The 14,199-nt window shown below is 48.8% G+C and overlaps 3 protein-coding genes across 3 annotated transcripts; 2 read left to right on the top strand and 1 right to left on the bottom strand.

The window, feature by feature from the left end:
* Positions 1 to 2,120: 2,120 nt before the first annotated feature.
* Positions 2,121 to 4,570, bottom strand: Pdw03_3679 (Catalase-peroxidase 1; the record flags this gene model as incomplete). The annotated part of the gene is made up of 4 exons (XM_066100563.1): positions 2,121 to 3,938; positions 3,997 to 4,034; positions 4,099 to 4,421; positions 4,515 to 4,570. 4 exons carry the CDS (start codon positions 4,568 to 4,570, stop codon positions 2,121 to 2,123), a joined length of 2,235 nt encoding a protein of 744 aa, XP_065955963.1.
* Positions 4,571 to 6,920: 2,350 nt separating this feature from the next.
* On the top strand, positions 6,921 to 7,722 carry Pdw03_3678 (uncharacterized protein; the record flags this gene model as incomplete). The annotated part of the gene is made up of 2 exons (XM_066100562.1): positions 6,921 to 7,086; positions 7,145 to 7,722. 2 exons carry the CDS (start codon positions 6,921 to 6,923, stop codon positions 7,720 to 7,722), a joined length of 744 nt encoding a protein of 247 aa, XP_065955962.1.
* A 1,895-nt stretch (positions 7,723 to 9,617) lies between these two features.
* On the top strand, positions 9,618 to 14,077 carry Pdw03_3677 (Ribonuclease III; the record flags this gene model as incomplete). The annotated part of the gene is made up of 7 exons (XM_066100561.1): positions 9,618 to 9,713; positions 9,768 to 9,796; positions 9,858 to 9,909; positions 9,962 to 10,214; positions 10,277 to 10,424; positions 10,483 to 11,547; positions 11,599 to 14,077. The coding sequence occupies 7 exons, from the start codon at positions 9,618 to 9,620 to the stop codon at positions 14,075 to 14,077; spliced, it is 4,122 nt and encodes a 1,373-aa protein (XP_065955961.1).
* Between the last annotated feature and the right edge of the window lie 122 nt (positions 14,078 to 14,199).

The raw sequence follows: 14,199 nt of genomic DNA, 5'->3' as shown, positions 1-14,199 counted from the left end.
TGGCAAGCGCTCGGCTTCCTTGGGTGAGAACACTTCGGCGAAGTCTCTAAACTCTTCAGGCAGTGCAGACACGGGGTCAGGTTCAGTGTCGGTCTTGGGGTTCAGTGCAGTCTCGATGTCCGCGGTTGTAATTGCGAACATGCTGTATTTCTTTCTTGCATACGCAGCACACGCAGCTAGCGATACGGCTGCAATGTCTCGTTTCTCGAGACCAGTTGGTCGTGCAGGCAGGTTCCTCGGACGGGACTTTACAGGTATCTCGTGGAGCGCCTGGATCTTCGCGCTCCGCAAGGGTATGTTGCAGTTCCTTCGGCAGTAGTCGCTGTTAAATTCAATGCTGTGTTCAGCGAAACGGACATAGGGGTCGTGTACTTTCAGCCACGGAAGGCCTAACACGATCGGGTAGTGTGCCAACTGGGTGGCCAGGAAACAGGCTTTCTTCTCTCGGTGATCGCTGATGCGGATGTGCATTTGGACATAGTGGGTGATCGGCCCACACTCAGCTTCTTGTCCATCGAATCCTTCCAGTTGGATAGGTTTCGTCAGTGGTATGAGGGTAAGACCATTCTCTCGAGCCCATTCTTGGTCGACGAATCTCTTCCCCTCAGCTCCGGAATCTAGCATAGCATAGCTCGGGAACTCTTCTTCTCTTTGGTTCAGTGTAACAGGCAGTTCTTCAGTGGTAGCAGGCGGATCTTCAGTGGTAGCAGGCGGTTCTTCAGTGGTAGCAGGCGGTTCTTCAGTGGTAGCGGTCTGCTCAGGACCGGGTCTACCAGAGTTCAGTTCGGGGGCTTTCGGGGCGGTTCAGACATTTTCAGACAGTCAACTCCTAGGGGTAGGAGCTACGTAGTGTCAGGGTGCGGGCTGGCAGGACGGTATGATAGGAGATGACTGGCAGGGACAGGTCGTAACAGATCAGATTCACATTGACAGGCAGGTACAGGCAGGGGCAGGCTAATATACAAGACGTAGCTCGAAGAGCTACAACAGGATCTAGAACTGAAGTTCAAGATAAACAGGTCGGAGATCACGTGCCGTGATCTTCCTCTAACTAAGCATCACGGTTCGCACCGTGACAATATCAGCTATCTCGTTACCTAGAATAACATCGTGTGCCGGAATCCGGCGTAATATAACCTAGATCTTACTAGCGCACTATTCTAGTAGGCGGAGGCACCTACCCTTCTAGGTATGCTTAGCCGGACGGTATCCTTGGGTTCTAGACGGCTTTTAGAGCTGCTTAGTTGTCTGTGAAGAGGAAAACCCTCTCGACCAGGTGATCTCGCCACTAGCCGTCAATGAATCTCTCCTGATGACTTCCAATACTGGTATCTAATGGCGCGTAGCTCCGTAGCTCGGCTGCATACACAGTGGCGATGTCGTCGGTGCCTATATTACACAATCGTGAATTATTTTTGGATGCCTAGGTAGACCGGGTACACTACGGCTCCAATGATGCCACCTTGGTACCCGCTCCCGTCGGTTTAGAGCGGTATTGTTGAAAGCATGTGAATATTCACATGCTATATTCACATGCTACCACATGCACATAGTACTTAGTTTCCCATCTTGTAGATAGATTCTCTCTCTATTCACGCACAACAGAGATTTTCCAGTTACATCTACACTTCATAGTAGAAACTGTAATACATCTCTATCAGGTATACTCTGCTGTTTGGTGATCTTTTTTTTGTGTGCATCTTGCTTGCTCTCTTCAACGTACACCTCTGGTGGCCTGCTCCATGGTGCCTAGATGCAAGCCTTCCGGCTCTCCTGGTTTCCTTCCACAGTGTCCGGGAGTGTCGCAAGGCACCTCCTACACTTCATCCATGCTTGGGCCTCCATCGGTGCATGCCCCCCCCCCTTTTGTCTTTGTGTATTTCCTCTTTCTTGAAGAACTTTTTTGGTACCGCATAAGCTGATCTATACGACCCTACACTTCGTCACCCCTACCTGTGGGTAGAAATTGAAGAGGTGACTTTTGAAGGATAGGAGAGTTCTCGACACTACAATGAGTATTTAAATGATGCCTCATAATGAAGATACACAGTTGGTTCACGATTCAGTTAAAATAACACTAGAGAATATCATATGTGATACATACCTATCAGCAATTTTTTTCACAGGCGAGAACGGCCGGTCGCAGGGAAACAGGGAATATCATAACGGTCCAAATTCATGACCTTAGCCCAGGCAGCAACAAAGTCCCTCTTAAAATTATCCTGGACATCAGAGCTACCATACAGCTCAGAAAGAGCACGGAGCTCAGCATGGTGACCGAAGATCAGGTCAACACGGGTAGCAGACCACTTCTTGGCGCCAGTCTTGCGGTCAAACCCTTCAAATTGCTCATTGTCATCGCCGGTTGGCTTCCAGACAGTGTCCATGTCGAGTAGGTTGACGAAGAAGTCGTTACTCAGCTGGCCAGGGCGGGAGGTGAAGACACCGTAGTTTGATCCATCCCAGTTAGCGTTCAGAGAACGCAAACCACCAACCAGAACGGTCAATTCAGGGGCGGAGAGGGTAAGCTGCTGAGCCTTGTCGACGAGGAGCTGCTCGGTGCGGACCCGGCGAGTCGAGTGGCCGTAGTTGCGGAAGCCGTCGGCGAAGGGCCGGAGCCAGCCAAATGACTCGACATCTGTTTGCTCCTGGGTGGCATCATTGCGGCCAGGGGTGAAGGGAACGGGGATACCCGCGGCTCTTTCAAGGGCAGCAGATCCAGCAAGCACAATCAAATCAGCTACCGAAACGCGCTTTTCACCGTTTTGGGCACTATTGAAGCGGCTTTGGATGCTCTCCAACAACTCGAGGACTTCTTTCAACTGGCCCGGGTTGTTAACATCCCAGTTCTTCTGGGGGGCGAGACGGATATGGGCACCGTTGGCGCCTCCACGCTTGTCACCACCGCGGAAGGTAGACGCCGATGCCCAGGCAGTGGCAATCAACTTGGTGGGCTCGATACCGGTTGCGAGAATCTCGTTCTTTAGGGCAACAATGTCGCCATTGTCAATCAGAGCGTAGGTGGGAGCAGGGATATGATCCTCCCAAAGAGAGATCTCCTTAGGAATCTCAGGACCCAGCCAGCGAGCGCGAGGGCCCATGTCACGGTGCAGAAGCTTGAACCACGCACGAGAGAATGCATCGGCAAGCTCATCTGGGTGCTCAAGGAATCGACGGGAGATCTTCTCGTAAGCAGGATCAAAACGCAGAGAGAGATCAGTAGTCAGCATCTGAGGCCTGTGCTTCTTGCTTGAATCAAAGGCATCGGGGATGATGTTCTCCGCATTCTTGGCGACCCACTGGTTCGCACCAGCGGGACTCTTGGTCAACTCCCAGTCGAACTTGAATAGATATTCCAAGAAGCTGTTACTCCACTTGGTAGGAGTACTTGTCCATGTCACCTCCAACCCGCTGGTAATAGCATGAGGTCCTACTCCAGAGCCGTACTTGTTTTGCCATCCCAGGCCCTGTGACTCAATACCAGCAGCTTCGGGCTCGCTTCCGACACTATCGGCGGGGGCAGCACCGTGTGTTTTTCCAAAGGTGTGACCACCAGCAATCAAGGCGACAGTCTCTTCGTCATTCATGGCCATACGAGCGAATGTAATACGGATATCTCTGGCGGCAGCGACTGGGTCGGGGATTCCATCAGGACCCTCGGGATTGACATAAATCAAACCCATAACGACCGCGGCCAGTGGGTCCTCGAGGTCTCGAGTCTTAATATCGCTCTGTTTAGCCTTCTCTTCTGCGGTCTCAGCCTCGTAACGGGCCTCATTAGTAAACCAGACGTTCTCACTTCCCCAGTACACCGACTCATCGGCTTCCCAGACGTCAGGACGACCTCCGGCAAACCCGAATGTCTTGAAGCCCATAGATTCCAAGGCAACGTTGCCAGTTAAAAGCAGAAGATCTGCCCATGAGATTTTTGTGCCGTACTAATTACCAGAGTTAGTTTGGAAGAATCTAGGATTACATCAAGTGTGTGTTGCTCGCCTTCTGCTTGATGGGCCAAAGTAGTCGGCGTGCCTTGTCTGAAAAATGGAGATCCAAATTAGTTGGATTTTAATAGCCTCTCAATTCCCAAGTAAAACTTACCCAGGGAGACGTTGTCGGGCCATGAGTTCAATGGTGCAAAACGTTGCTGGCCCTGGCCACCCCCACCGCGTCCATCGAAGACTCTGTATGTTCCTGCGCTATGCCAAGCCATTCGGATAAAAAGGCCTCCATAATGACCAAAGTCAGCGGGCCAGAACTCCTGAGAGTCGGTCATAAGGGCATGGAGGTCCTTCTTGAGGCCCCAGTAATCAAGGGTCTTAAACGCAGAGGCATAATCAAAGTCCTTGCTTTGAGGGTTGGTGGCATCAGTATGCTGGCGCAGGATCCCCAGCTTCAATGCATTAGGCCACCAGTCAGTATTGCTGGAGCATACAATCAGTATTTTGAATCATAGCGATGCAGAGGGGTATGTGGAGTGTGCCGAGGTAGAATCGCAGGAAAGCTAGGGACCATACCGAGTACCACCTCCAGCAACATTGCTCTTTGTGTGCGCAACAGGACATTTACTCATTTTGAAAATTGTTATGGCAATGAAAACGGGGAATGTGAAGAGAAAGAAAATTGTTGTAGAAGCGGAGACCCCCGCAGTTTAAAGTGGCACACCCTGTGGACCCAATGACGGGTCGCGCATTAGGCAGCTTCTTTGTTTTGCGAGCCGGTTTCCATCTTATGCTACCTTTAAAGGATCATTTTCAAAAGTATGACGCCAACTTTTTGTTTCTTCCCTTTATCATTGGCCACGTAGAGGAAAATCCGGGGCGTGCGGGGAAAGCCCTAACGGGATTCCCTCACGGAGATGTCGATGATTCATTGGCGGAATCCGCCGAGGCGCGCTGGATTTCAGCCTTTGACCCTCTAATATTTGATGTGCTGACAAAAAAAGCTATATCTAGACAAATCGAATTATTCGGGGTATACGAAAATGTTTGAATTACACACTTTCTGCAGGGCTAAATCCACATGATTTCCTCCGCTATCGTTTTAGTGCTCAACCCTTGCCATTTTTTGCTCACTGAGCGTAAACGAGCACACTCTCAGCGCCCTACATACCTTATGAGATGGGTTATGATATATGAGGAACAAAGAAATTTAGAACAACAAAAGAATCAAATTCACCACCACCCTTCCTAACTATGATGCATGAGGACAAGGAAGGAAAGAAAAGAAGAAAAAAATTCCAGCTGACACCACTTGACCTCTTCACGACACGCAAAACGGAATATTGGATATAGATACCAGATCAAGTATTGAGAGGAGGTCGTTCTTCATGGCTTTTTGGACTCTTTGTGAAGTCTGCTTCAGGGTCACGACTTTTCGTCTATGAAAAACACGCCATTCATTGGTAGCCTCGGTTTCTATGCCACGTGCTGCTGCTACCTCTTGCATAGGAACAGCACTAGGTGCTGATTAAGAGGTGAGTACTTCTATACGGTGTTGGAGTCTGAAATTTCGCCGCATTCTGAGGAAGAATCTTCATTGCTTTTTTTCCATTCTATCCGGCGACGGAGAGTGTGGTTCTGGAGGGGGGACCCATGCATGCTGGGGCTGCAGCTGGCTTAGTCTGTGAATCCGCCCGATTGGCTTTGGGAGCAGTTGAAGGCCAGAGCTGATCCCAAGAAGAAGTCCATGAAATCCAAACAGCTGCAATCTGTATGCGTAATCAACTTAATTGCTGTGCAGTTATAGGTTATTTCCAGCACCTGCGGCACCTGTGTTGTTGACACCTCCGTAGTAAAGTTAGCGATAGCACTTGCTTGAGATTCGGATATGCCCGAACGAATAGAGACAAAACTGCGGACAAATTGTCTGGAACTTCTCAACTAACCAAATTTCCATTGGATGATAAGAAATTTAGAGATCTAATCTTGACTTTTGGCTGCTTTGGTAGTCTTCTTAGTACCTTTCCCGCTTTTTGATGCTGTAGCTAGAGTGTGGAGTGGTGGCTTGAACATCTTAACATGGTCAGCAGGGCGGTGTGATCTAGCTTCGGGAACGCTAGCCTAATATGGACTAGCGGCTCCTGGCTTTCATGCGAACCTTGGAACTTCCCAGTCAAGCGAGACTCACCACATGTACATTCATGCATGTGCGTATCATGAAGCTCATACCAGCTTTGATGAAGTGAATTTGACAAATCTATCATCACATTATCCGGCGTGCCTTAACTAACTTGGTGTCAGACAAGAATTCAGTATCCCTAAGCCATGCTTAAACAGATACCTTGGGTAGACAGCTGCACCGCTTCTTCCATACTTCTCTATCAATGAACGAGGTTTGATGGAGTCATAAAGCAGTGCATAGCTCATGTTCCAGGACCACACTATCCAGTGCTGGATAGAATGGAAGATTACAATGAACGGTTCATCTTCAGATTGCAGCACGAGTTTGGACCGCACTCCAACACCGTATAGAGGAAGCTACAAAGATCGCGGTCTACCTGGTCGGTCTAGCACGCCAGGCGTTATCTCATGGGATAACACGAGATCCCTGTTGCGGCTATTGCTTAGTAAGGCCAAGTATCTTATCTAACCAGGCTTTTAGCATGGGATGGCCTGCATCGACCCATCTCGCGGCCAGCAATTCCATATCAGACTTGCCGACCAACCAGGTGTTGAGATCGATTCAATGCTCGTGTCTGGCGTTTGATCAGAGCCTCCGGGCGTCAGGATCAGATCAGTCGTCGTCAGGAAGGTACCCATGTATGCAATGACATCGCCGCGACGATGCGATTGATCTGATGTGTTCTGGGACCCAATTTATTGAGCTCGGCCTTCTGATCTTTTTCTTTCCTCTCATTTTATTCTCTGTATCTCTGTTCATTGCACTAAACCACATTTCTTCCTATTTCATCATCTACCGTTATGGCTGCCAACCTCGCCAGCCAGAATGGCCTCCCTACCAATTTGCCCCTCCGCCAGGACATTTCTGTCGTCAACATGGGCCTCTTTCTGACGCCCGAAGCCTCCCTACGGTATGCGGACCTGTGGAAGCAGCTTACCGAGCAGCACCCACCCACCGAGCACCTTGGTTTGGTCATGGCTATACTCACTTTGGCCAAGCTACATTCAACCTTTACTTAACGAAGTCGCAACCTGCCTTGTTGGCACTTACATTCAGGCCAAGCACATACCTGGTCTTCGTGCTGTGCTTCCCCGGCTGCCTAAGGAACTTGCAGCTGTCCTGCCCGACCTGTTGGGCAAAACCACCAGCAACATTCTTATGTTGCCAGCCCTTCCGAATGAATTCAATGAGATCTTTTCCTTGTCACTTGATGAAGAGGCCGCCTTCCGCCACCAGCTTCTCGGTCTTCAACCAAAGCTGAAGCATGCGATCACCCTGTCAAATGACGAGCTCAACGGTCTTCTCCACTATCTGCCAAGTTTGCCATCCAACATCAGCACTGGCTTCAAGATTCCGCTCCAGGAATATGCTAGTGTGAATGTGAAAAATGAAGGTCTCTCTGATCAGCTCCGGGTTGTTTGGGCAGTGAATTCATACCAGGATTGGTTTGCGGTGTACAACGCAATTAGCTTCTTTGAAGGTCTTACCAGTTTTGCCACTGCAATCCAAGCGATCAAGCCCAGCCAGTTGCAATTTACATACTGGAGCTTTTACCATTACTTTATCCGCATTGTTGTGGCCGGTCTTGACGTCAAAGTGTGATTCCCTAATCGGTTGAGCAACGTTCAATTTTGTCTGTCACCTGGGTTTACTCTTTCTCTGTTAATGTTGCTTGCAATTTGACCTCAGGATGACCAGCAATACTCGCTCTGTACTCTATCAATCCAATTTTTTTTCCTTTTGCAGCCTTATCACGTCTTCCTTATCGTAACTAGTCGTGTGCACGTAATCTTGATATCCCCGTCGAGCAAAAGATCCGACCAGGCACATATGCCTCCACGATAACATCACCCATCGCGCCTTTTGTTCAAAGTTGTCTCAAAAATCCTTTTAGCCACCTCTACATATGACATACTTGTGCCAAGGCAGCCACCCTAGCGCAGTTGTGAATCCATGAGGAAAAGAGTGCTTACAACTAGGGATATTATATTAGCGCATCGTTATAACTATCCTTCTCATGGATTTCCTCTTGTTATTTTTGAACTAGGTAGCCCTGAATCGTAGCGACATTGCCCTGAAGTGCTATCGGATCAACTTCGTGTATTCGGCGATGAAAGAAATTTGATTTTGCCGTGCACATCGCTTGAGCTGTAGCAGTCACGACCACTTGGGGGCTTTCATAATTAGGTTGAACACAACATGGAATTACAGTCGAGGAAAACATTACAGTCGAGGAAAACACGTCACTTCACAGGATGTTTGGCGCTATGTTCTTCTATAAAAATAGGGTGATCGTGTCAATTTGCTTTGGGGGGGGGGGGGGGGTTGTAGAAGTGTTTCAATCTACTTTTCAACCCTTCGAGGGGCAAGTTCTCAGTTTTTGTACTGTCCGACTATTCTCAAGACGTTTTTATCGTCTAATGAAGTCCGAGCGAATTTCCATAACGTTTTCTTAAGAACATGGAGCATCGATAATCTTTCTCTCCATACTATCTCTGTTTTCAGAACCTCTGAAGTTCTCCAAATTTCGTTGTCAAAATACTCCCCGCACTCAAATGGGCTTTGAGACTAGCAAGTTGCAATTGTCGGCGGCGGTTTATGGGTTCAGATCCACTCTATAGGGCAGCCTAAAGAACGTGCAGCCATATGAGCAAGCCGCGCAGTTTGGTCAAGTCGGCGCCGGTGTAAACGTCGAATGTTAATTGTAACATATTACATTGATGTATGCAACACTAGAGGAACTTTATTAAAGACAATGATCTTCTAGTCACAGAGGGAGGCTGACTGTTTCTGGCTCGATACCTTTCCTGGGTGGAATCCAGGGATATCGCCCTCTTTCCATTCAACTGGGTCGCTACATTTGTTCTCCCACTCCTATCTGATCCATCTTTGGCACATCTCACACTATTGGGACAAGCACCTCAGCCAGTCATCAAAAATTTCTGGTGGAAGGATGCGCCATCTCTCACGCCCGGGGGTAGATAGATGGTACCGGCACGAATGTTGGTTGACAAAGGAGTTTTGTTTTAAAGGAATTTTAGCAGATTCTGAAGCTTCCGAATTTGAGAGGTCACCACAGGTTAATAATGGCTGCTGCGAATTGGAAAAAAACAGATGAAGGAAGGTTGGTTGATAGAGAACGAGGGAAGAGTGATGGAAAGAAGACAAAGTGAGAGGTTGATAGAGGTGGAAAGTGTTAAAATTTTAAGGAGAGAAAAAACAAAAAAAAAAGAGAGAGAATCAATGTGATGTTTTCAGTATGGACTTTAAGACTCTTGATCAACGAAGTATACAACGCCCAATAAGGAAATCGGCCGGGCCACGGCTATTGGACCAAAGCTGCGCGATGGCCGTTGCGGGATGCCGTACGGCCCCCACCAACAAACAGCTTCCTGGCAATTTCTTGATTCCTCTCTTCTCACTTCCTTTTTCTTCTATTTTGCAATACACTGAGCGTCCTGTTGATAAAGATCTCATTTGAGACATCGTTTCTCATCATGGATTCTATGGGTCTGAGTAATAGTGCCTACAGGTCTCGTGGATACCAACTCGAGATGTTAGAGGCTAGCCGCAAGGAGAATATCATTGTTGCGGCATGTTTCTTTCTTTTGCCAAGTGAGGCTTCAAAAGATGCTGACAATTTCTAGATGGACACGGGAAGTGGAAAGACTCACATGCATGTTTCGAGGTGATATTTCGCGTTTCTCGGTACATTTCCCTGACTTTTTTGAATTCAGTGCCATTCTTCGAATTATACATGAGCTTGAGACCTGCAATACTCCCGATAAAGTAAATTGACTTGTTATCTCCTTACTTTATCCCCGGCTCACATGTGTCGCAGCTTCTCTGGTTTCTTGCACCGACTGTGGCATTGAGCCTTCAACAACATGAAGTGATCACTAGCCAGATCCTCTCTGTGAAAACTAAACTCTTAACCGGTCTGGACAATGTTGATCGATGGACTGAGCAGGGTGTCTGGGACAAGGTTCTCAAGGATGTCCGCGTTGTTGTCTCGACATATGCTGTCCTTGCTGATGCTTTGGGTCATGGTTTTGTTCGCATGTCCCGACTTGCACTTCTTATCTTTGATGAGGGTAGGTACATAACACATCTGAAGGCATCTCGGAATTTAGACTAACCTAGCATTTCAATTCAGCTCACCATTGCACCAGACGCCATCCGGCGAACAAGATCATGCAAAATCACTATCATCCTACCTTGCTGAGGTCAGGCCCAAATGCTGTGCCCAGGATCTTGGGGCTCACTGCTAGCCCGGTGGTCCGTTCAAGTCAAAATGAGCTTCAGTCAGTTCATCTACTACGTGTAAACAAAGTTCCCCATCAACTGACTATTTTCTGCCAGAACGATCGAAGACAACTTGAACGCGCTGTGCAAAACTCCACGTATTCATCGCACTGAGCTCTTGGAAAATACCCATCGACCTCACTTAGAGCGTATCAATTATCTACCATTCGACGAAGAACAATATGGCTTTGGAAGCCGACTGCTTTCGTCTCTAGCAGACTGTTGCAGGGCCTATAACATACAAGACGATCCGTGGATCGAATCGTTACGGTCAAAGAATCACACAGTGGAGCTGACGAAGGCCCTTGAAACAGGTAAAACTTTCTGTAGCGAGCAACTCAAGAACTTTCAGGCGCGCAGTCGTCACATTTATGAAGAGCTGGGAGGCTGGGCTGTCGACTTCTTCATCAGCGCTTCAATCGACCAACTACAACGCTCAATCCAAGATGCTAGTGAGATGTCGCATTTGGACCGAATGGAGAGGATTTACCTGTTAGAACTGCTGCTTGCAATGCCTGCTCCAGTTTCAGCCGAGGAGGTTAATCACGCATCCATCAAGCTTGAAGTCCTTCTCAATTTCCTCGAAAAAATGGATAAGCCTGGTTTTTCCGGCCTAATCTTCGCCAAACAAAGAGTAACCGTCAGCGTGTTAGCTCGCATTTTATCACTTCATCCCAAAACCAGAGATCGTTTCCAGTGTGCCGCTTATGTTGGTTGGTCGAGTGATAAAAATCGCAAGGACTGTCTTGGTGACCTACTTCATCGGGATATGCAGCGAGATACTCTCAATGAATTCAGAGCTGGCCGAAAAAATCTCATTGTCGCCACTGACGTTCTCGAAGAAGGCATTGACATAAGCGCATGCAGTTTAGTTGTTTGTTACAACAAGCCTGCAAACCTAAAGTCGTTTGTGCAGCGGCGTGGGAGGGCTCGTCATAGAGAATCTACATATGCTGTCATGATCTCAGATGAAGATGAGTTGTTGAGTCTTCACAAATGGCAAGAACTAGAGAAAGCAATGATTAAAGCGTACCAAGATGATGAGCGACAGCACCAGGAAGCTTATGAAATCGAAGCAACTGAAGAGCGAGTGAAAGAAAGACTCTGGGTTGAAAAGACGAAGTATTGAAAATCCAAGTCTTCTCTTGAGATATGCTGACATCTTCTGCGCAGCGCTCTGATGACAGCGGATGATGCAGTGCAGCATTTGCATCACTTTTGCGCCGTCTTACCTGTTGATGAGTATTCCGACAATCGACCAATGTTTTCCTTCCAAGAAAACAGCGTGGGATTGCTTTTGGGCACGGTCACATTACCAAATTCAGTGCACCCGACGGTTCGACGAACAAACGGGAAGGCCTGGTGGCGGACAGAACGAGCAGCCAGGAAAGAGACTGCATTTCAAGCCTACAAGGCCTTGCATTCGTATGGTTTGGTTAACGATAACCTCTTGCCACTGACACGAAAACCAGAGTTGAGATTTTCAGACCAGACAACTCTTCCATCTATCGTGCAAGCTGCGGAGCAGTATGACCCTTATGTAGACCTTGCACAAGGCTGGGCTTCGGGTCAGCTGTGCCAAACACGCTTGAAGATATGCAGCAATGGGTCTGTAGATGAAGATCTGGCCATCAGCATAATTTTGCCAAGATTGACTCCGATGCCACACCCCATTCCTCTCTACTGGGACTCCGAGACGTCCTTTGAACTCCAATTTGATCCTCAAATTTCAACCTTTGAGACAACACCCGAGATACTGGATCAAATGAGAAGGATCACAGCTCTCTATTTGCAGGCTCCCAGTTCGCGCCAGCGGGGAGACGACCGCGACTTTGTGGCCCTCTTCATTCCCGATATTTCGCACGAATACCTGGGAGAATGGCTTACGGTGTATGAAGGAAAAGAGCCTGCGCTGGAGGTCTACTCGAGGAACCCAAACACCCCGCCTATGGGTATTGTCCGTGATCAGTCCAAATTCAGCGAGCCACGGATGTTCAACAAATGGATTGCTCCGTCCCAGGTAACAAAGGCGTCGCCTATTGAAGTGGAATGCTCATCGCTTCCTCGTCGCCGAAATCTCCTTCAGAAACGAGCCTTGAATGTCGCCGAAGATGGAGAGGCAGACGCGCCAAAGAAGTCATACGTCCTACCTGCTGTAGCTTGCGTCATCGACAAGCTTCCAGCAAAACAGGGTCTCTTTGGACTTTTTATCTCTGCTATTTTGGACCGACTAGAGGCATCTTTGGTGGCACATCGGCTGAACGACACCATTTTGAAAGGAGTCGGAATTCAAAACATCGACCATGTCATCACGGCCATCAGTGCGCCCATTGCACAGGCCAGTACAAACTATCAAAGATTCGAGTTTTTTGGTGACTCTGTCCTTAAATTCACCGTTAGTTGCCAGCTCTTTTTCCGGAACACCAACTGGCACGAGGGGTACCTCTCGGAGAGCCGTGACAAGCTTGTCCAGAACACTCGCCTTGCTCACGCAGCTCTCGATATAGGCATTGACTGCTTTATCCTAACGAGCCGATTCACCCCGCGCAAATGGGCTGCCCCGTTGATACGGAACAAATTGGAAGCATCGACCGCCAAGAGGAGCATATCAACCAAGGTCCTGGCAGATGTTGTAGAATCCCTCATTGGCGCAGCTTATGTAGACGGTGGAATCCGCAAAGCGCAGGCCTGTCTCCATCGCTTCTTGCCGGAGATCGATCTTTTCACGACTGAAATCTCACCCCTCACCCTGCCACCAAGTAAAGGGGCGAGCAGTTTAATCAACCACCACCGGTTGGCCGGTCTGATTGGATACACTTTCAAAGACCCTGCCCTTCTAACAGAGGCGTTAACCCACGCATCCTGTGAGTACGACACATCAACACAGTCCTACCAACGCCTCGAGTTTCTCGGCGATGCCGTCCTCGACATGGTTGTCATGGCAGTGATCGCAGCCCACCCCGTAGAAATGGACCAGGGACCAATGACATTGCTCAAACATTCGGTCGTCAACGCAAACCTCCTCGCCTTCTTTTGCATGGAGCTATGCGCCCCCGACGAACCTACCCACGTCCCACAGTTCGCCAATGGCGAGATCAACTTTGTCCCACACCAGGGCCAGATCCACTTATGGCGATTCCTCCGCTCTCATGGTCCTAATGTAAAATCCGCCCGGGAAGCCTGTCTCGAGCGGCACCATGGTCTCCGTGATGAGATCCGCGATGCCCTGGAACACGGAAGCCAGTATCCGTGGGAGTTGTTCGCCCGTCTGCGTGCGGATAAGTTCCTGTCGGATATTGTCGAGAGTGTTCTTGGAGCGATCTTCATCGACTGTGGGGGCAATTTGGATGTGTGTCGTGCATTCGTTGAGCGTATCGGTCTGGTGTGGTACATCCGACGTGTCATTGCGGATGGGGTTAATGTCGTCCATCCGCGGAATACCGCGCAGAACATGGTGAAGGGAGCGGGCACCTTGGTCTTTAAGAGAAAGAGAGTTGAGTCTGGGGGTATGGCTACGTATCGGTGCTCGGCGGTGGTCAATCAGACTGAGATCGCGTTGGTGGAGGGTTGTGCGTCCGCCGAAGAGGCTGAGGTCAAGGTTGCTAATGTCGTCATTGAGCACTTGACCTTGCACCCGATAGGTTCTACATGAGCTCGAAGCCGCCAATGACTTGGGAAATTGGCATGCTCTTAATAATCTGTATGGTTTTGGCTTGAAATGTTCGATTTTGCCTAGCTAGGTACAATGTTAAAAGTCTTGAATTTGAACTGCCT

The sequence above is a fragment of the Penicillium digitatum genome, chromosome 1, assembly GCF_016767815.1.
Source record: "Penicillium digitatum chromosome 1, complete sequence".
Lineage (NCBI taxonomy): Eukaryota > Fungi > Ascomycota > Eurotiomycetes > Eurotiales > Aspergillaceae > Penicillium > Penicillium digitatum.
This window is presented reverse-complemented; position numbering and strand designations above follow the sequence as displayed.